Raw genomic sequence first — 22,209 nt, 5'->3', positions numbered from 1 at the left:
CTGACCCGCGTATATTTATCTTACGCGGCTTTTGCAGAGAATTGAGAACTAAAGCCTCGTCCAATATAGCTGGTTTGTCAATGTTAGCTTGCGTATATTTTGGGGGAAACATATTATTGATGACCCTACCCTCAATTGTTATAGTATCGGCTGGAAAAGCGCGGAACGTCTTGAGGAAGTGAGGCTCGTGACTTGGAGGCAGTGTCGGGGTCAATGTAGCTTGTAAAGGAATCGCGAGCCTGCACGGTGCTACTTTATGGTTAAAACGCAAGGATTTGGATAAGCTGACTTTTGAAGATTTCTCTTCTATGCGCGCGAGACAAAGTCCCAAGAGCTCTTCCGAAAGCTTCTGGCCTTGGTTAATGATCAACCGAATATCTCCCGCTGGGGGCTCTGTTCTTGATTTCCTGGCGGACTCCTAAAATGCTGTGAGAGAGTGCTTCTTCAACGCAGTAGTCTTCTTCAGGTTTTGCCTAAACAGAGCCCTAGGCTATACTTACAGTTATTTTCTGAAGTATGGTAATTCCACGGGAAGCACGATCTTTTGAAGAAGACTTTAGAAGAGCAAGCACAGTCCATAGGCCTTGCTGGGGAAAAGCAACAACAGGTCTCACTATCATCGACGTGAGAGTATTATAAACAGTGCTATTAGATTGACAGATTCGGGCCACAACTTGGGGTAGAATTGTGAAGAGCTGGTAGTGTCAGCACCCGTATTACAGGAATATAACAGTGAAAAGTTGAGCTTACTAATGCCGGAGATATGCGACTGATATATTTCTTAAGTTGAGAGTGCATTTCATCAAGATTCTTTTTTCGTTGCGACATGTTGTGCTTCTGGAAATCCCTAAAATACCGTTTAGACGCAATTCACTTAAGAGGGTTGGCATACATACTCATTATCACCTCGTTTTGGGTCAAATGGTTGGTCGACTGCTGAGGCATGTTCTAACCATAGCGTAAGAACCTTAGGCAGTGTTTGAGAAACATACTTATTCCCAAAGGTTAGAGATCTCAGATAGCTGTTAATGACCAACTTCGAGGCTTCACCGCTCAAGCTAGAATAAAACGTTAGGACGTAGCCTTATTAGTAAAAAAAAAAAAAAAAAGGTAAACGTACTATTTTTGACCCTCTTTACCCAAGGGTTTGGACTTTTCGGAGTCCAATATTTTGGCATAATGCTTTCCTAAGTAATAATGGACCTTTTCCCACCTAGCAATGACGATTAGCTATCCGATACTGATAACTGGTGCAATTAACGTACTTCGGATGGTAATGGATAGCCTGTCGGTATCTTGAGACAATGAAATCTGACTGCGTCTGTCCAGCACTATCCATCCATTTCGCAAGTAGGAGATAGGCCTACGAAATTCAATTAGTGGATATTGGCTGTTACCAATAGAAATACGTGTACTGTACATACCCTTGCCATAAGTAAATTTTGCTCGTAGCCTTTTGCGGGAACAGAGGCGTCATTATCACTAGTTCCAGAGCGACCAGTGGGACCAAAGACATTGGCAGAAATGGCTCCTTCTAGCGTTTGTATAGCCTTCCTATGAAGCCCCTCCTTCCATAGAAGTCTTGCATATTCAATTGTAGAATTTTTGTCGTTAAGCTGGGCAGAATGTAGGACTGCATTAAAAGCTTGGTCTTTCCAGTTTGCTTTCCTCGCCAGCCTCGCAATCCGCTGCCAAACAGAAGCAACTTCTAAGTCATCGTATGCAGGGCTATGAGTGGTCAGAGTCACGCCTCAAACTACCTGAGAAACAATTTGGAAACTTACGACAAATCCATGATAGCTTGTCTAATCCCAAGGACATACTGTTTGTCAGAAATACAGCCTCCTAACATGTCTAAACGACGATCCAATATGGTAAAAAGCTCATTCCGTGGAGTAGAAGGGTTGTCATAAGAACCTGAAGTCAGGAGCTCTATTTCACTCAAGACGTGCAGCTTAAGGGTGCCATCGTGACTAGCCTGGAATGTTGACACGGAGTTCAAAGTGAATCCTGATGCAACATTCATCCGGAGCTCCTCTATAATTTTTTCTAGCTCATCTTTCTTCCCCTGGCGAAATGCAACCAGGCCAACACCGACGCCGATGTTGAAGTCGGTGGTGATCTCATCACGGCGGTCTAAGGTGAGCTTCTCAAGCTTCCCCCATTTCCCTGTCACCCAGGAGGATTCGATTGCCAAAGGGAGCATCTTCGGTATAATAGCCTCGTTCTTCTTCAAGGAGTCAAATTGGTTGAGAAGTATACCTAGCGAAGTCAGTACCATCGACACTCTAGCACTTGTCGTTATCTCATACCGTATTGTCCAGATTCCTTCAAGCATGTTAGAAGATTTATCTGGGTATCGAGGTCCTTCGGTGACTTATTTAATTGCAACTCATACCAGCTCTGCGCTGCAGTCCATCGGCCTGAGTTTCGATGTTCCAATATTTGTTGGTCAAGATCAAGGACATGCAAGTGTGATGATATGCCTTCAATCCCGTCTGGCTCATCAATCTGGGTATAAATATCTTGTAGTCTTTGATAAAGTGATTCCAGCTCCACGGCATCTGTTTCTGGTCGAGACTTCTGCTGGCGTATGTACTGCTCCCAATGGAAGAGCGCCCTAGCATATGACTTACATTCAACTGCCCGTTTGGAAATTATCTCAGCTGGTATGCAGGATAGAAGATGCTCCACCCTCTTTATCTGGACAGCAGACTCCGTGAGGGACTCTTTTTGACTACGGCTGGCGTTATTCCCAATAGAGGTGATGCTAGTATACTCCTTCTTCTTTCCATGCAACCAACGAGAGAGGTAGTCTAAAACAGCAAACACGCTCTTAAATTTTATCAGTATTAGTATATTCCATCGTTTCTAGAATTTTAAACATACCTCGCTAAATAAAATCAGGTTCTCGCGCTCAGGTCCCTTGTGGTCTGGCAGTGGGCATTCTAAGATGTTGGTAAGCTCCCCCTTGAGATGCTCACGCTCTTCGTCGATAGCACTAACCGCTACATTAAGAGCGGCGAAAGGGAGCAAGAACACAGATATAGATTTTTCCTGGGTTCGAATAATCCGACTGAAAACACTGAAAAGTATTTGGATATTTCTGCTTTTGCCTTTTTGAAGCATGTCAAGGACAAAGGTCCTAAGCCACTCTGAGTGGTTTAGAGCGGGGGTAAATAAGGGATATTGACATGATGTACTGATTGCACCGATTGTCACAGAGTACTTGGAGTTGAGAAACGGGGTTAGGGTGTTTCTAGAGAGCTCAGGAAGTTCTAGCCAGCGTCGATACAAGTCGCTGGACTGGGGATCTTGTGACCTTGGCGGAATAGCTGTGCTTATGTTACCAGTAGTCAAGAGTGCCTGCATAGCATACGCAAGAAAGCCTTGAGTTCGACTGTTGGACGCTGCCAAAAAAGCATCAACAAGAACGTTTTGCAGACAAAATATTATGAAGTCAAGGGTTTCATCGGATCTCTCAAAATTGGACAAGACAACTATATCCTTTTTCTCTTTGATCGACTCTATGCGATTGGGATCAAGGCAGCCTATTAGACCGAGGCACTGGGCGGATAGTAGGACTATGGTTGGGGAGCTTGGATTATACTTGACGCAGCAATCCAACAAGGTTCTTGTCACTTTTCCAACCAGGCTTTTGTCCGGTTGTTCACTAAACACAGAGCCATGTATGAACTCTTCGTGATTAGCGATGTTTGGCAGAAGCTCAACAAGAGCTCGCTCGACAACAGCAAAATTATCGCTTTGACATCGCCGGCAAAGAGCCATGAATTTACTCCCTATATCCATTACCTGTTTGAGGTGCTCGATCTTTTTGTTTTGCTCAGACAGTTCAGGTATTGATTCTAGAGACGGTAGAGTCTCAAAAACAGCAATAAGGGTATCGCCATTGTCCCTGAGAATGTAATTCACAAGCTCGATTTCTTTCTTTTTGGTCTCTTCCGTTAAGAACTCCCAGTATTTGAGAATGAGAGCAAAGGTTTGATCAACTAATGGCTCAAGATCAACCTCATTGAGAGCAAGTATCATAGTGTTCCAGGTAGCAAATGCAAGGTCACGAAGGTCATCTGTGTCTAACGCAGCGCGCAAGCAGGCACAAATCTGAAGAGCAGGTCAGAACACAGCTCACTTGGTAGCCGTGGGGGTGGGGGAAACTAACTTGTGGCAATGCAATTCCAATGTTGCCCTTGGCAATTTTTATCATCTCCCCCAAGGCGATTATATCCCGTTTCTTCTCTGGAATTGGCTGCAAAACCTGAAAGTCGTTGATAACATGGACAAACTCTGTTACCACTCCAAGAACGTGCTCTTCAAGGAATACACTTAGATTCTCTGATTTTTCAACTACCCCCCGGCCGACTTGCCGAGGTGTAACGGACGCGATGTATTCAAGAGCATCGTAGTACTACCCATGTATTAGTATTTTCATATATAATATTGGTAATGTATATTACCTTGGACCCTTTTCCCTCACCCGAACCCCCTAGTCCTCGTAGGAGCTCACAGGTAATTGGGACACACTCAGATCGAACCAGCTTAGAAAGAGTTGGGTCGTTGAATTTCACAGAAAGCTCTTGGAGTATACACGGTATTGCAGCTTCTGGGTTAGGAAGAGGCTGGACCAACAAAAGAGCTAGAATTGATGCCAGATGCGACCGGGTCTTGATTAATTCCGATATAGACTTCTTGCTGTGTGTCATGGCAATTCGTGAGATGATATCTTTTTTTCTGGTCAGAACGAGATAGGGCAAGGTGTAAGACGTTGTCAAGCGTAAGAACCCATTAACCTCCATCCCGAGTAAATCACACAATTGATCCGCCATCTGTGGCCGAGCTTGGAAATTTTTTATGACCAACTGAGATAGTGTTCTCCAATATGGCCGAAAGAGTGCTGCAGGTGTCAACCTCAACAGGGTTGCCAGTTTAGATATCTATACTTAGTTAGTATAACAGTTATATTTGAAAAGGATATGGCCATAACCTACCTCTGTATATGCTATCCCACTGACGAATGGGTTAGCATGACCTAAATATTCAAGTAACCGTAGAAGCACAATGTTCATCTCTTCGTCATTTGAAATCCTGTTATTCATATGTTAATAGAGGCCAGTAAAGAAGTAATAACAATAAACCTTACTCGGCTATTTGACGCAGAGCCATAACGCATGTTTCCTGTAAGAAAAGTTCATTCTTCTCAAAAATCTTGTGAAGGTACTCTAGAGCCACAATGAAATTGCTACAGCGTATATCTGATCCACGAGAGCCTCTCAGAAATGATACTAATGCTTTCCTAACAAGACAATACAGTTAAAATCATACAAGTTCAATGTGTTACGTCGAGGGGTCATAAGGATATTTACTAACCCGGCGGCAACCCTTAACTCTCGAATAGAGCTTTTGAGAGACCGTAGACAATATTCTCCAAATAGAGAAATATCTAGCCTGTCTTCGGTATCACGCAAATCATGGTTAACAATGTTGCGAATAGCGATCATCGCAGATATTCTGCAGCTTCCTGAATCCTCGATTTGTGGCAGAATGCCGGCAATAATGTTCCTAAGATGGCCAAACTGAAGAGGGGATATCGGTTTCTTTGCATGGCACTTCTCCATGTCACTATTGCACATTTTGCACATATACGTTTGTCCCACAATATTACCATATTCCTCTCCACAAAGACTTTGTGCCCAGGCACAAGCAAGTCTTCCCAGATTCATAATAATGATGCATTTGTCGGCAGGAGACAAACTGGAGAAATCTTGCCTAAAACATGTCAGCAAGAAAGTACCCACATAATTGGCAACAAGTAACTCACATAGCATCTTCATCTAAATCTTCAAGGCCATTTGGAGGAAAGGCCCCAAGGGTACTGTATATTTTATTTGAGATAACACTCGAGAGGTTTGAGTGGCCGTTCTGGTCTTCCGTATGGGACAGTCGCGGCCTCTTTGAGGCTCTTTCCTCTGTAGAGGCATCAATCACCGCAAAATTGGAGGAATCCTTTCTGTCAAGGATATATGAGCGAGAAGTAGTCCCTCTATCTTTATCAAATAAGCCAACACGCTGGACTACCTTCAACCCAAGCTTTGTTCTATGCTCTCCGGCGACTACTCTAAGAACAACATGCTATATCTCGTTAGTCTGCCTCGCCCCTGCCAGTGTTGAGTATAGCTAACTTACTTGGAGTGATTGATGCAGTGTTTGAAAGAAGTCTAAATTAGCACCAATGTCGGATAAGGGATAGAAAAACAGCTCCTCGACCAAGCTTTCCACCCCTGCTGACGATTGGCTTAGGCGAATTACTTCCATCAGGAATTCAGCCAGAACCTGTTGTAATTCAATGCTTCGCTTTAATTGCTCAGGGTCCACAAGGTCGACTACACATTGAAATAACGGCAGCAACACCTTCTGATCGATGCGTGAACTAAGCCGAGTCGAATATGAGCATAATTTTCTGGAAAACGAGACAAACTCGACCAGAAGGCTTGTGAGACTTTGTTCGCCTACAGCCACTGTATTCTCATCAAACCATTCGAATATTGCTTTCCACAGCCTTACTGCAAAATGCAAACCATGGTTAAAGCTTTCACGCAATAAGGAGGCTTTTGGATCGGTTAAGGGAAGCTCGACTGGGCACGTGATAGTCTCTATGAGTCTAAGGCAAGCAATGGCAACAGTTTGTGAATTTCCTAGCTCGATTTTACCGCAGCAATCCCGGGGAAGGCCAAGCTCATCCAGACATGATAAAAATTCAACAGTGGGCACTGGAAAATACAAATCATTGCCGGGAAAAATGCCTCCACATTGCCTTGTAGCGGTCTCGATTGAATAAATCAATTCTACATTAGCTCGTATGGTTAGCAGGAGATAAAGTTGAATCGACCAAGGGAGACATGGACTAACCACCAATGCAGGCCTGAAGAAATCGAGATATTGATTTAACCGAGTACCAAAGCCGAATGGTTTTGAACTGGATGCCATATATGACTGAGACAACCTGGCATACTTTGTCCTGTATACTTCGATCGTCCCGAGAACAAAGGAGAGCCAGGAGAGATGACAGAACCCATACGAACAAGGGCGATTGCAGAGTATTGTCTTTGATACATTCTGGTTTTGCACTTCCATTTAGAACTGCTGGTGCTCTCTGTACGGCCAGACGAATGATATCTAGACAGTCAAGGATTTGGCCTATAATATCATCTTCCGAAACCCTGGGACCTCGGGGCTTTAAAGATTTTTCAAACCCGGCTCTTACCACCACACATATTAGATTGTAGATATCATTGACGTTATCATTGGTGTTTGCTTCGCCCTCTTCGCTCTGGCTAAGAATTTCCCGCCGGAGCTGTGAGAAGGTTTCCCGGTCTATTCCATATTCACCACTTGTGTCTGCGGCTAAATGAGATGCAAGATGGCTTGGTATAAGTGAAGACAGAGGCACATCTCTGGTTTTAATGTCCCGTTGTTTCCCTAGGGAGCGCCGGGACTGTAAACCATTCTGGCTAGCCATGAGAGAGATCCATCCCATGCAGACTCAAAAGGAGGTGAAGAGGATAAAAAAGGGGAGAGAGGATATAATGCGATTCGCCACACTTGAAAAAAAAAGCATCAACTTCGCGCGTGGTACCTATATTTACGCGTAAAAAAGAGGTTAAGGAGGAAAATCCATGGACTTGATGGGAGATGTCGTTCAATTAAGATACAAATCACGAAAAAAACCCATTTAAGATCTTGAGGCTGAAAACATTGCGACTGAAGGCCAATTTGTCATCAAATTCTTAGTCATCCACTAGAGTAGAATGATTTAACGGGGATCAACGCTACTTGACTGTGATATTAACCAATGAACTCCCCGATATTAGCTGACAAACCAGGATACTCTCGTGTAAGACTTAGGATGCTCAACCACGCAAAAGCGGCGAAGTTCAAGATAATAATAATAATAGCTCTTGATACCCTTAAGAATTAATAACTACGGAGCGTCTTCAGGATGCACGCTGTGTCCAACCTTTCGAAACATGAGATCTTTATGAAAATGGCCTTAAAAATGGTATTAACAGGCTCAAAAGTGTGCTGTTTCATGCATCTTATGGACACTGACAATCCTTCAAGGCCGAAACGGCTCTAGCTGTCGGCGAAACGCCTGTAGGCTGTGTTCTTGTACATAAAGACAGGGTGATTGGATCTGGGATGAATGATACAAATAAGTCTTTGAATGTAGGTTGAATTAATTTCGTGTGGCGAATGTTTCTGGTGTATCATGTACTGAATCGCTAGTCTGTGTGTAGGGAACAAGGCATGCAGAGTTCCTAGCCATCGAAGAAGCACTACGAAGCCACCCACGGTCCATTTTCCGTGAAACTGATTTATACGTGACCGTTGAACCATGTATCATGTGTGCCTCAGCACTACGACAGTATCAGATAAGAAGCGTCTATTTTGGTTGTGCCAATGAACGCTTTGGGGGTACCGGGGGGGTCCTTACCCTCCATTCAGAGTCAGTGTTAAACATCTTCATCCAAACCCAACAGGATAGCAAATTGCCACAAAAGTGTCCTGTGGCAGCTAACAATCAGAATAGCCCTGCAATAGACCAGCCATACCCAGTTTACGGCGGTATATTTAGAAAAGAGGCCATTATGCTTTTACGGAAATTTTATGTGCAAGAAAATGAAAACGGTGAGAAAGTTCTATTAATGAGTCATCAGTAACCATTCATTAACTGTGAGATATAGCCCCAAATCCCAAAGGGAAAAAGGACCGCAAGCTCAAAGACGAGATAGAGGACGCTCCTCACTTGAAAGGAATCGAAGGTATATTGCCTATAGAATGATGTAGAGTATAGGAAACTGGTCATTTGTATTTGCCACGAGTATGATATAGATACAGGGAAAAGTTAGGGAAAGATGGCTGTTACATTCATCAATTGCAAGGGCTATCTATTGACTAGCCATCATCTTTACACGCTCAGCTTCCAACTCTCGCTCGGCTTGGCGATAATATTTTGCGGTGTCAACACCGTGCTAAAGGTTACGGTAGAGTCAGCATTCATCTAGAATTTTATCAGAAATAGAAATTGTGCCTACCTGGTTGTGATTGACAACGTTGAACCAGGGAATCACATGAATAAAGAGGGAAGTGTAGCGGGAATTCCGTGCAGCAACACCCTGCATGTATGGCGAAAGTACAGAGGTCCCGTATAGTGGCTCTCCTTTTTTGATCTTGTCAACCATTTCCCGCATATCCATCTCTTCTTCACGAGAGTTCTCCGTGAGTCCGTAAAATCGGTCTACAAGAAGGTTGCTGTCAGTAACAGGATTGATGTAAAATTCTACAGCACCGATCTAAAACGAGCCATCGAATTGTGGATGGGGGATAACCGACTGCTGGACCGCTGGTAAACGGTAATAATTCCTGCTGCTAAACCAACGGCTCCGGCCAGTCTCATACATCGCGTATAGTTAATAGCGCCAGATGCAGCAGGTTGAACACGTTCCATGATCCCGAAAAGCAGTGGGCTCACAACGGTGACGCCGGCTCCCATGATATAATCTGAGGGTCGAGCATATCCAAACACGCGGCGTACATGACTAATAATCGCAAGAGTGTTAGATTTGGTGACCAGTGAATTATGCCACATCGGAATCGTAATCAAGAAAGCAAGGGACTTGGGAAGTCTCATACGGGTCTGAATCTATTAACTGTGAGGAGACTGTCAGTACACTATTCGGCCTACGTTATACGGGACGAACATACGGGATAGTCAGTTTTGAGTTGTTTTGGAGGCACAATTGGCCTTGCATGGTCGGCTGCCATCTTGCGATTGATGTATTGGCAGGCAATTGATCTTCAAAAGCGCTGTCAACTGCGTGGTCTTCGAACGATGGCATAAGTTGACGTTTGGCTTACCCAAGTCGGTTTTCACTGGAGAGTCATGTGATATAAAGATGACTTAATACTTGACTAATTAACGATTAGGTAAAGTAAATTACTAATGTAATTTCATCACGTGACTAACGCGCGGACCCGACTGATCGACGTATTCGCGATGTCGCGTTAGTCCTAATTGAATTTGATATTGGGACACTATTAATGACGGTCGAAACACTACCTGCCTGGGGAATATATATCGAGCTTCTTGGAAGAATGGATGTCAATGAAAATGTGGACGACCTTTTTGATTATGATGCTGGGCTGGATGATATTCTTCGCCAAGTAGAGCAAGACACAAACAAAACCACAGCTGCCAGCTCGAGTCAAGACCAGCCAAATCCGGGGAAAGGGGTTCTTGGTATTGATGATGAACTCCAAGTTTCGAGAAAGCGAGCACCGGTAGCTCAACTTGATGAAGCAAGGTAAACAGGCCCGCACATTTCTTGGAGCAACCTTGATTAAAAAATGAGACCCGAGTTTAACTTTTAGTCAATGTTATCAGATTGTTATCACAAGATGGAATTCCGAGACTGCGAAAAATGGCGAGAACATCATTGAAACTAAAGGGTAAAGGCCATGAGGTAAGGAAGCTATAGACATGTCTATATGCGTAGATTGCTAACCGTTCTGGTACAGTTTTCTGATGCTGGGCGATTGCTCAACTTTTACCGGCTGTGGCTGGATGAGTTATACCCTCGTGCCAAATTTACTGATACCCTGGCTACCATTGAGAAACTGGGCCATTCTAAACGACTCCAGGTGATGCGGAGAGAATGGATTGATGAAGGGAAACCTAGGCCTGAGGTTGATGATGACGATTTCCAATTGGGCAAGGAACAAGATCTCCCTACGCGAGAAAAGGAGAATCAGCAGGATGGAGCCCGCCTAAAGCCAGAAGAGGAAGACCTTTTCATGGATTCTCCACATCCGGAGACAACCTTCTCCACGCAGGATGCTGTAAAGTCTTTATTCGGTGGGGATGGCAATGAACAGAGCAGCGTGTTGAACACTACATCTATAGATAACAAACTCTTCGAGCGGGAGTGGAATGACAAGGCGCTAGGCGATCCGCCGAAAGACAATATAAGCCATTCCGGGACTAATAAGGTCCCAGCCGGCTTCCCTGATGAGGAAGATGACCTTGATCGACTACTGGCCGAGGATGATAATGGGATCAATAGCAACAGCATTCGTAAGCCAAATGCAGAAGCGTCCGCATCCAACGCAGTTGCAGACGATTACGAGAATGACTGGGAGGCAATGCAAGAGCATGACATGTAATGATTATAGTAACGAACAAGAATTAATATAATGAATTCAACGATCCTCCCTTTTTTTGTAGAAAAACACCTTGAAATAAATACAGAGAAAGTAGCAGAGTATACCTAGCTCGTCACCTACACCTCAAGGTTAACCCTGGAGGGAGGAATGGAGGCAAGTAACACGATTAACAAACAATAAACCATATGAAGCATCGCTCAACATTCAAGAAAAATTTCTATAAACATACCCAAAGGCCCCAGCTAAGTGCGGTGCCTGGGATGTTGTTTAATAGAGTGTCACCAGAAACGAAGAACTCCCACAGACGGCAATAGTAAGACAGAAAGACGGACAAGAACCCTAAAGCACTAGAAAGATGCTTGGGATATGTATCTGATGGAGATGGGAACCAATGGCACCTTCACAAAAGGAGGGACGCAGTCAACAAACGTCAGTAGCCCACTCAACGTGAAAAAGAGGCCATATCAAATATCAGAACAACAAATAATCGATGTAGGAAACTAAAAACCCGGTAACACGCAGTAAATACCAGGACAGGAGAGATGAACCAAATCAAAAGGGCATTTTCCACGCAATAAATAGAGCAAAGGCCTCGGAAGAGTAAGGTTACACTGTTGGAAAAAAATGGGAGAGGAGAGTGGGTGATTGGGCATGGAAGGCCCAATGGCCATTTGCTAAGAGACAACTTGGTTTAAAATTTCCGGGAGACACAGCAGAATGGCGAACCATTATGTAGAGGAGTCAAGTTTTTGAGTGTTCCTTTTGGCAATTACTCTGCAATGGCAGTGAAGATAGAGTATTGTCCACCAGCGCCGGCAGTGTTTAATTTCTTTCCGCGCACAGCGGTGTTGTCAACAATGGTAGCAACTTCGATATCGTCGTCGGTTCCTTGCCCTGTCTGGTAGTTGGCAGAAAAACCCCAGGTCCACGCGCGACCTTCATTGTCGATAGCAATCGAATGATCTGCACCGGCAGCAACATAGTCTGCCTTGAAACCAGGGACAGCAGTGGGTTCGAACAGGACGCGAGCACGGTTCCTATCATCTTTGATGACGGCAGAGTCAGGCAGAGTATCGACCTTGAGACCAGATTGGAAGCCGTCGAGACGGCCCCAAACAAGACAATCTCCATCAGTTGTGCGAGCGAGGGTATGGTGAGAACCGCCGCAAATTTGGACAATACTCTTGTCCTTAAGGGAGTCGACAATGGTGGGGTGAAGGATAACAGCCTCGTCATCTCCAGCACCTTGCTGAATTCCGGTTTCGCAGTAGCTGTTCAGGCCCCAGCCGTAAACTTTTCCAGATTTATGAACTGCGAACGAGTGGAATGAGCCACAGCCAACGTGAACGATGTTTTTTGGGAGGCCAAATTCGCGAGGCTGTAGTCCGTTGAGTTTGTTGCGTTCAACGATGCGGCGGCCAAGCTGATTCTGCTGACCGGATCCCCATGCAAAAACGGCGCCACGATTGTCGATAGCGAGGGCGTGGTTGTCGCCGCAAGCAACATGAGTAATCTTCTTAAGGCCTGAGATGAGCTTTGGGGTTGTCTGAATCTTCGTGTCAGCATCAAAGCCAATGATTCCTTCGTTTCCCTGGACCACCTTGTTAGTAATGTTATTCTTTTGGGGAAGTAAGAAAATGCAAAAACACGTACTCTGAATGTACCCCAGCCGTAGACCAAGCCGTCATCAGTGAGCGCAAAAGATGAGCTATCACCAGCAGCAACTTGAACAATGACAGTGCCTTCGGGGAACGCGTCGGATGGGATGGCTGTTGGGGTGGACTCGTAGGGGTTCAGCCCACTGTCACTGCCGGAGTCGGAGCTGTCATCACTCTTTGCGTCGTCGATATCTTTCAGGCCACCCTCCCAGGTGGTGTCACGACCCAATGCGCCTTGGTCATTGACACCCCAGGTGAGAACTCTGCCGTCGTGGGTCAGCGCAACGCAGTGCATTCCGCCCGCGGCGACTTGAACCACGCCGACATCCTCGGGCGCCAGCAGGGCATTGAGACGTGGACGTTTCACGTCAACAGTGCCCTTGGCAGCTCCAAGGCCGAGCTCTCCCTGGCTGCCTTCTCCACAAACAAAGACTCTTAGCTTCTGCGTAGGAGCCTTGTTTATCACCACTTTTGGCTTGGGTTTGCGGGTGACGGGGGCCTTTGCGACGCGAGCCTTCTTGGGTTTGGGCTCAGCAGCCGCCTTTTCTACCTCTTCATCGGCAGAGGTCTTCCGCTTGCGGGCTGGAGGAGCCGGAGCTCCTGCAACAGCACCAGCAGCGCGGGTATTCGACGCTGTCTTGCGCTTGGTGGTAGCTTTCGCGTTGGCGCCTACGGCAGCCTTTGCAGCATCGGTCTTGAGCTTTGTCTTCTTCGTCTCGGAGGCAGAAGCTGGAGTCTTCTTCTTCGCGGCAGATGCGGTAGCTGCCTTCTTCACACCGGCCTTTTTGGCCATCGTAGTCGAGGTCTTTTCCTTCGTGGGTGCTTTTGCTGTAGATGCTTTGGCACGCGTCGAAGCTCGTGCAGGCGCCATTGTAGGCAGGAAAATTGTTGTAAAACTGGTGTATCGGGCGAATCAAGCAGGAAGTGTACGGGTATAGCAGTTTCAAGATAAATCTATGAGTCACGGGTGCTACGTGCGCAGAATGTGATGGACGAGCAGAAGAAGTCTTCGATGGTGTTGTTTTTTTTTTTTGTTTTTGGTTGTTCGAAGTTCGATGGTCGTGGATAGCCGGATTATGTAATCAACAACACAGTTCGGGGCAAGCAAGCCACAAAGAAAGCAGGACAAGGAGTGCAAACAATAGGGGGAACAATGGGAGAGATAATGGATATAGTGACAGAATCAGAAGCCGAGGACCCAATTGGTAGGATTAGTAAAGAGGCTGGTGTTGTTTACTGCAAGTTAATAGTAGTAAATATGTGAAGTACATATAACCTTTTGTACAATCCGATAGCTAGATTGGGTCATCAGTGAACTGGATATATGCCTGCACTACATATTGTTTTGATATATAAATATAAATAAAGTCATGAGAGTTTATAGAGGTTAGCCACTCGGCATATTGCTGTGCTCCTGGACTAGCGAAGCTGCGGCTGTTCCTGGCCAACGGCCGCCATCCAGGAGTAGGTTTGAAGAATCCATGGATCATAAACTTGAAAATACCCGTATTTCTGGGAGACGAGGTTGTGGAATTTTTGAGTTCCCTATATATAAATATTAGTAACTGTAATATGCGGCATACCCACGGTAGACCTAAATAGCCTAGAGTGGGTAAAACGGGAGTGACGGGTGGAATTTAGAGGCATACTTATATGATCACCATAAGCTTAACGGGAGTAGTAGAATTGACCACCCTAACGAAGCAAGATATCATTGGCGAATCCAGGTGGACTAATTTGAGAGGGATGAGTTGAGCTCCAGGCGACGGTATGTTTGCGGAGGTTGCTTGCGATACCCGACTCTTTGCTGCAAACTGGCACAGGGTCTCGGTGTAGGGTAAGTGGGCGCTTGCGTTATCCCTACAATTAGTACGACCTAACCTGATAGATTATAAGAGTGCCTAGCTGTTACATCGGATAAGAGAGAGGTCTACCCGAAGTGGGGACCCGAGTGGCATGTAAAGCTGGAACTGCTTTAGTGACACTTCACAGGACCGTCCACTGATCAATAAACCTGGATTCAGGACTCAGGATTCATCCGCACGAGCAGCAGCCTCTAAGCCGAGAAGAATTGGAGGTAGAGGTGGAGGTGGTGGTGCGGTCTTTATCTTCCCACACATGATGACATCCTTACCCAAAGGCTGCCATTTGATGTTGTGAGGTGTTAAGGCATTTATTGGGTTGCCTAGTTCATCCTGCTTAGAGTCCGGCGATGCAGACACACCGTTACGGCCAACGTAGGTTGGAGCAACGGTAACGATGACAGAGTCAACGAAGTCAACATATTCTGGATTAAGCAGTTCGCTGAGGACAACACCCCCGCCTTCGATCATGACGCTGCGGATACCCTGGTTTGCTAGTGCACCGAATATGGCCTCCCATCTCAGTCGCCAGTGTGGGTTGTATTCTCTGATCCTCAGGTAGTCACCGCCATGACGTTTCAATAGCATGAGCTTGTCCGGAAGGAGTTCTGCGCCAGGAGAGACGATGACCCAGGGAGCTTTACCTTTTCCTTCTGCTGCGGTCTTCAGCAGCCTACTCTCCGCTGATGCAGACCATCGCCCTGTGGGATCGATTATAACAGGCCGGGGTTGCCACATGGTCCCAAAGCCACCAAAGCCTCCAGCACCTTCTAGTCGACAGTTTAAGCCTGGATCATCGGCCAAAGCAGTCCCAAGTCCGATTATTATGGCATCATGACGGGATCTCAAGTAATGAGTCATTGCCTTGGTTTCTGGACCAGAGAGTAAAGTTTGGACACCTGGCTTGGTGGAAATTTTACCATCCATGGACTGTGCGTAAGTAAGCGTGACATGCGGAAACTTGGTCTCTCCACTGTTGGAGTTGTCATTGCCATGGTTATGATCTTCCCCTATCTTTGGTAGATACGGCTCCAAGAAATCCAGAGGGAAAGTTGGGAACGGGAGGACATTGGCAGGTAGATTCATAGCTCTGGGATGGGCGATTATGGCTGGTGGACGGTTTATATGCTGTCCATCCTGTACCTTATAGACGCCCAGTCCATTCTGGTAGGCATAGCCTTCATGCGGCCGGAGGGTGAGGCCTGGATGATTCGATCTCCACTTTCCGGACACATTTCGAACATCAATCGTGGTCAGATGTTTTCCACCAGCAGCTTCGAGTTGTTGAGGGTCCTCTCTTAGTTTTGCAAATATGGATGCCGGAAGGTAGCCCTGGGCAGCCTCCTGGCGGACATACTCCATCACACCAGAGTTCTTCTTGACCTTGTCAATGTAGTCCAAATCATGTGAATGGGCACTGCTACTGTTAGGGCTCCGGGATATGGTTATTGTAGTATGGGCTCCTTCAAACTTGACTACTCGGATTTGAAAGTTGCAAGTTCCTCCCTCGCGAACGACCTTGTTCCTGGGCCGTTTGCCATCTGGTAGCGGACGCTGAGGTGGCCGCTTGCAAGTTGGTCGGCGCAGGCGGCACATGTAATAATCAGTTATATGCAGGCCATCTTTGGTAGATGTGGACCGCTGCTTAACCCAAATATTATCTATAAATGGCCAGTACATATTGAATTCCTCGAGGCTAAGTTCGACTGGCTCCTTGACCTCGAAGAGCAGCTGTCTGACCCGGCCAAGATTTGGAGGGTTGACATAGGGCCGCCAGTTCTCTACGGGTGGCAGTTGGATCTGGGTTCCAGCAGGGCCGCCATTTGCAGACGGATGTGGTGTTGATGATGGCAGTGCCGATGATGGGGCCTCTCCAGTAGTCTGCGGGTGTTCTGATCCAGTACCTGGAGGAGGCTGGTGCGCTTGGGGGTTATCCCCATCGATCTGCGCATGTATAGCAGCCTGGAGCCTGGAGTCGCCATCGTCCATCTCCTCATCTGCGACTAGTTCAGATTCATTTTCCATCTCCGTATCTTCATGAGACTGGTGCTGAGGTAGCTCTGTACCCTCTGGCTGCTCTGTGCTAGCATGGGGTTCCTCCATGTTTGCCGTCGCCGCCAGCAAACACTGCGCGACAACACCCGTAAATATACACTAACACAACCACAAACAACCTCGAAGTTTCAGTATGCTATCAGCGACGACAACGTCGATGTATACTTGAATATCAGACGAAACCGGACCAAGGTCGAAGATGAAGATTGAACACGAAAAAGAAGAAAAGAAGCTGAGAAGAAGGAAGAAACCCATTTATTGTGTGACGGCCAACAGGATTAGTAAGCTCAACACAGGCTTGGTTTAGCTGCATTATAATTACCTCTTCAGGCTAGCACAAGATTAGTCAGATGAGCTGTTTATCGCAATTATTATTGGATGAGAAGGCCGGCTTTTATGCGAAGGATGGAGTTTCTATTGGTTTATATTTATTACTAACAGTCACCTGACTGGAACGGGATTATTTCATATATATTACGTAATGGGATCATTCTCAACATTATTTAGCCGTGTAAGTGCGAGAGAGAATAGACAATGTTATCGGTGGTTTGATGTTGGCAGTTGTTTCATGTAGGATGAGATGAAACAGCCTAGGTAGTGAGCGACGAGTCCAGCCTATTGCATCAATCCGTTGGACAAGTAGATGTACCATTATTCCGCGGATCTAGAGTGGCATTATGTTGGTGGGCAGTAACAGAAAAAGAGGTAAAAAAACAGGATATCAAGAGCTCGTCATTTACAAGGACAGTCCAACATCTCCACCAGCCTTAGCCAATGTCTCATAGACCCTAGGCGGGAGTTTGTATTTGATCATTCCAGAAAACACCATCAGATCCTTTGCCATGAGCACAAGCTCGTCAAGAAGGGTCTGCCGCATATCATTCTCGTAAACACCAGCGTACATCCTTTCTCGCTCGCGGCTGATACAGATTATACTCCATATCACTAGGTTGCCAGCATTGCGAGCAATGACGGGGGGTAGAGAGGAGAATGCCTGAACCGCGCTGCGGACGTAGGTGACTGAACCCTGGGCAGTGAGTGGTAGTATTTGTAGATTGTTGATATCCTGGAAATATGTTAGTTCAGGAGCGATTGGAAGAGATATAGTGGTAAATAGCGAAAAACTTACATCCAAAGCAGGAGCCCACTGGCCTGCCTCCACTTTTGATTTGGCCTCCATCATGCGGAGGAGAAGACCACATGCCTCGCGATTGGTAGGGTGGATCTTCTGGTAGTAAAGGGCATTTGTGTTGTACAGGCTGATCATATTCTTAGCTAAGACAACGGGATCATCCACTGAGGTTAGGCTAAGGCTGCTTCCTGGTTCAAGGGACGCTGCCGTTGAGATTTGGCCTCCTGTTCGTGGCTTAACGGGCTCAATCTTGATGGCTGTCTCACCAAGTGGGACAGAAACGGCATCAGAGAGGATCCGATTGAGAATCGAGACAACATTGTCATATTCCTCTGCGAGATGGTAAAGCAGAACGGCGTCTGCAGTGAGTCCCTTGTCATCGGCTACAGCGGCCGCCTGAACAGTGACAGCCTTGAGAAACTCTTCTTGGTCATCGAGGTTGATTAGTTTCAATCGCTGTTCGATCACACCCTTGATTCGAGTCCCATCGGATCTGATATCACCTAACAATTTGGCGAAGTCTCGTGTTTCAAGAATAAACTCGCGTAGAGCTTCGTGGCATACGGCAGCCTGAGATTTTCCCAGTTCTCCAGGAAGATCTGTGTTCAAGCAGATGAGAGTGAAATAGTCCACTGCGGCTTCAACGTTCCCTAGTCGGAATTCCCCGGTGTATTGCATGACTAGGGCTGCGAAGTTAATCTGCGGAAGTTGGCGTGTGGTGAATGACACTGTTGAAATAAGTTAGTAAAAGGTATAAACTTAAGTATTTGTGGATAAAAGATGAAAAACTTACAAAGCTCATCCCCAGAGGTATAGAAATCCGACACGCGTAGTAGACCATAATAGTCAAGAGCAATGGCAAAGTGGACTGCGTCTATGGGTGCATATGAACCAAGATATGCAACAGCCTGTTCAAACATCCCACCGAGAATCTGGAGCAAGAAGAAAATACCATAGGCACCAGGGGTTTCCTGGCCCTTGGGAAATACCCTCTGGCCGATTTCAGCAATGTCCTTCTTGATATCTTCTAAACCGAAAATATCACCAGCTACCTCCTCGGCCCGGGTGTCTTCCCGCGCCAGAGCGAACTGCAGCCACATCCAATCCTCTACTCCCTGACCCAAGCCGTCAAGCCGGCGTTGGTTTAGGTCGCATCTACCGATTATCTTGTAACAAGCCATCCGATACGGGTCAATGGTGTTCTCCGGCGCATTCCGTAGGCGTTGCTGGTACTCTGCGCCAATCTTCTGTTGTAGGTCACGGGGCAGCCGCCTGTGCTGAGCGTATGTGGTCATGTAGGTGACAAATTTATTGTCCATTGAGCGGAAACCCTGGTCGCGGCTTACATACTCAGCAGCCTCGTCAATGAACCCACATCGGAGGAGATAAAAGATAAGAATCCAGCAATAATCGTCATTCACCATCTGCAGCTCTGTTCCGTCAGGGGCAAGATCCTTCCGTGCTGCACGCAGTCGGATATAAGCTCGAATCTTATTAATAATGGTAGGGACACCACCCAGCTGGGCCTCCCGGGGGTTTTTAGCGATTGCTTCTTCAACTTCTCTGTAGAACGAACGTTCAAGATGTTTTCTTGACCCGCTGATGATTTGTTTTCTCATCTTTAGAGCCTCAATAGAATTGGGGCCATCTTCTCTGTAGTCCTTGGCGAATTGACGCGGTCGTAGAGCACCAGGCTCAAAATAGCCTACTGAGCTAGCAGGCTCATTGGTGATACTGATTAGGGCATGGTAGGCTTCAATAAGCTGTTTTGGGGTCTATAAATTTTTAAGTCAGCTCACAGTACTGTTAGCCAAATCCGCGTGGGTGAAATACTCACATCGCTATCTGCAACCTTTTGAGCTTCAGCAAACTCATGCAGAACCGGAAACGTCCTCTCCTGGAGTCTCATTTCGTTTAACTTTTGGACCTTCAAGCCAAAATGTCCTATCTTCTCCCGCATAGATCTAGAATCGCCACCTTGATGTGGTGAGGCAATAGATCTCGTGGTAGAGTCGGCAAAGATCGATCCGGCACCGCCCACGCTGGCAGAGCCTATGATTGACTTGGATAGACCGGATCGGCCAAAAACACTTCTGCGGCTGGTAGATTGGAAGCCTACATGCTCATCTCTGTCTGCCTTTCCGACCTGGTCACGTCTGGAGAAACCGAAGCTGCCAGATCCAGTGTCGTCTTTTGATACTAGGCCAAAATGCTCATAAATCTTCTGGCGCTGTTCGTCCCAGTTGAGACTAACTTTGTCCTCGAGGAAAGCGTCAAAGTCCTTACGAGCTCTGGCCAGGCTCTCGGCAATCATAGCCTCTCTACCGCGCTGTTGCACTCGCCGCAAGAACTTTTGGTTATCGGGGTCAAAGGGTTCTTGTTCGAAAGATACCGACGGAGCTGGCACCGGTGCAGCTGGAACTGCCGGGATACCTGTCTGTGTATTGAAGGTGTGGAGGTCCTGCAGCACTTTTCCCGGGGAGATACCAGATGCGGTGAGAGATGAAAGCCTGTTAAATGCAAATTAGGAGGATATCGTCAAGACGAACTGTGTAGTTATGGTCACCACTTACATTTTATGTTCAGTGATGGCAGGCATATGAGACGCTCTGCGAGGACTGGTCGATCCTAGACCGCGGGCAGATTTTCTAATGTCATCCAAACCAAGCTGGAGACTAGGCAACTCAACGGAGGAGACATTCTGGAAGCTCGAGAGGGGCCGCTTCTTGCCCTTTTCTAACAGGCTGCTGAAGTATGCGGGTTGAGTGGGTGGTTGCGCGGCGGTGGGAGGTTGTTGAGACGGGAGCCCAGTTGTTGCCGGGGTCTGACCAGCTTGGGCAGCGGTGGTAGATTGGCCGAAGATGCTCGAGCCAGAAGGAGGTTGTAGGCCGCTTGTGGTATCTATCACACTTGTCAGCAACAGCACACACACATACACACACCTGGGGAAGACTAGATATATTTTACTTGAGCTGGGCGCAAAGAGCGAAGGGCGCTGAGCTGGAGCTTGAGCTGTACCTTGGGCTGGCTGTTCAGCAGCCCCCTGGCCGAACAGCAAGCCTGTAGAGGCCGGCGACTGGCTAAGACCAAGCCCCTGAAACATAGCTGTAGCCTCTTTTGCTCGCTGGAGAAGGAGACAAGGTCCGCGTCGGTCAATTTCTCTGACTGCTTGCTCGATGTTCCTCCTCGTCGTCGTTTTCTTGTTGATGTTTTTTTTTCCCTCTTCGCTTTGGAGTTGCAGGATGACTAATCAGGCACGATCACGTGAATTTAAAGTTCATCATTACTGACTAAGCAAAGAGCCAGTTTTGGCCATTCGTCAGGATTAGTCATCCCCTTGTTGTTAGAACTCGCAGACTTGGCTCATGTTTTTTGTCCCATGGTCCTGTGGTCCATGTTCCAACAACCATTCGATTTGACAAAAACAGCCGTTGCAGGGTCATTAACTATTATTGCAGAGAGAGGCTCGGTAGAACCGTGGACTTGCATGGTCGGTTGATCACAATAACCGAGCAAGAAGCGGCCACCATACCGTGAAGGATTATCGCTTCACTCTTTGCACTCTTTGGCACGCTCAACATTTCCTCAGTGGTCCTCAGATGCATGTGGCTTTGATTATGCAGGTGCCAATGCCACTCTGTTAGTCATTGGAGGAGGCTCAAATGGCGGCTAACTTGCTGTACAACTGGCAAGACTGGCAGGTATAGGCGGGGTTGTTGTTTTAGGAGGAGATGATGCAAATCTCAAGGGCTTCGGAGCAACCATGTACTTGACCGCCATGGATCCTACAATACCATACTCAATGAGATCATACGAGTGGTGGGTGATGAGCTAGTCTACGCATTTGATGCGGTAAACCCTCCTGAAGGCCAGAGTCTACCTCTAAACGCTTTAGCAGGCTATAAAACGGGGACACTTGCTCGGCTTTTACCGGACAGCCCTGTCGACGAGACCAAGGTTATGAAGAAAGCAGCTGGGTTTATCGTATGAGACGTGTTTGGTGTTTGGCAAGCCAGCCGAACTTTCGCCCAAGAATTCTGGGAGAGGCTTCCGACATACCTCGAGGCCGACTAGATTAAACCCTTGAAATATACTGTCAGGCAAGGCCTCGATGCATATTATGTAAATGAGTAAATGAAGTGTTAGACAGTTACCGCAACGGAAAGCCGGTAGTCAAGACACTCATCGCCTTGTGAAGGCCCGCAGAGAAGGATCCGATTTTACATAAAGATATAAAGATGAGCTCATACATGATACAAGCATC

General features: G+C 46.7%; 5 protein-coding genes across 5 annotated transcripts; 1 reads left to right on the top strand and 4 right to left on the bottom strand.

The window, feature by feature from the left end:
- Nucleotides 1–359: 359 nt before the first annotated feature.
- On the bottom strand, nucleotides 360–7,552 carry ARB_06028 (inositol kinase kinase (UvsB), putative; the record flags this gene model as incomplete). The annotated part of the gene is made up of 18 exons (XM_003015671.1): nucleotides 360–473; nucleotides 501–587; nucleotides 751–847; nucleotides 897–1,058; nucleotides 1,121–1,213; nucleotides 1,266–1,363; nucleotides 1,425–1,728; nucleotides 1,785–2,262; nucleotides 2,313–2,835; nucleotides 2,890–4,122; nucleotides 4,181–4,365; nucleotides 4,526–4,952; nucleotides 5,007–5,103; nucleotides 5,159–5,257; nucleotides 5,386–5,637; nucleotides 5,837–6,147; nucleotides 6,202–6,785; nucleotides 6,925–7,552. 18 exons carry the CDS (start codon nucleotides 7,550–7,552, stop codon nucleotides 360–362), a joined length of 5,772 nt encoding a protein of 1,923 aa, XP_003015717.1.
- A 2,564-nt stretch (nucleotides 7,553–10,116) lies between these two features.
- On the top strand, nucleotides 10,117–11,238 carry ARB_06027 (replication fork protection component Swi3, putative; the record flags this gene model as incomplete). The annotated part of the gene is made up of 2 exons (XM_003015670.1): nucleotides 10,117–10,379; nucleotides 10,572–11,238. The coding sequence occupies 2 exons, from the start codon at nucleotides 10,117–10,119 to the stop codon at nucleotides 11,236–11,238; spliced, it is 930 nt and encodes a 309-aa protein (XP_003015716.1).
- A 769-nt stretch (nucleotides 11,239–12,007) lies between these two features.
- ARB_06026 (mitochondrial protein Fmp25, putative) lies at nucleotides 12,008–13,767 on the bottom strand (the record flags this gene model as incomplete). Its single annotated transcript, XM_003015669.1, has 2 exons — nucleotides 12,008–12,829; nucleotides 12,892–13,767. 2 exons carry the CDS (start codon nucleotides 13,765–13,767, stop codon nucleotides 12,008–12,010), a joined length of 1,698 nt encoding a protein of 565 aa, XP_003015715.1.
- A 1,156-nt stretch (nucleotides 13,768–14,923) lies between these two features.
- On the bottom strand, nucleotides 14,924–16,861 carry ARB_06025 (riboflavin biosynthesis protein Rib7, putative; the record flags this gene model as incomplete). Its single annotated transcript, XM_003015668.1, has 1 exon — nucleotides 14,924–16,861. The coding sequence occupies one exon, from the start codon at nucleotides 16,859–16,861 to the stop codon at nucleotides 14,924–14,926; it is 1,938 nt and encodes a 645-aa protein (XP_003015714.1).
- Nucleotides 16,862–17,549: 688 nt separating this feature from the next.
- Nucleotides 17,550–21,355, bottom strand: ARB_06024 (uncharacterized protein; the record flags this gene model as incomplete). Its single annotated transcript, XM_003015667.1, has 5 exons — nucleotides 17,550–18,673; nucleotides 18,739–19,720; nucleotides 19,783–20,455; nucleotides 20,519–21,191; nucleotides 21,304–21,355. 5 exons carry the CDS (start codon nucleotides 21,353–21,355, stop codon nucleotides 17,550–17,552), a joined length of 3,504 nt encoding a protein of 1,167 aa, XP_003015713.1.
- Nucleotides 21,356–22,209: the final 854 nt, after the last annotated feature.

The sequence above is a fragment of the Trichophyton benhamiae genome (assembly GCF_000151125.1).
Source record: "Trichophyton benhamiae CBS 112371 chromosome Unknown Abenha-G-c-322p01.r1, whole genome shotgun sequence".
Taxonomy (NCBI): Eukaryota; Fungi; Ascomycota; class Eurotiomycetes; order Onygenales; family Arthrodermataceae; genus Trichophyton; species Trichophyton benhamiae.
This window is presented reverse-complemented; position numbering and strand designations above follow the sequence as displayed.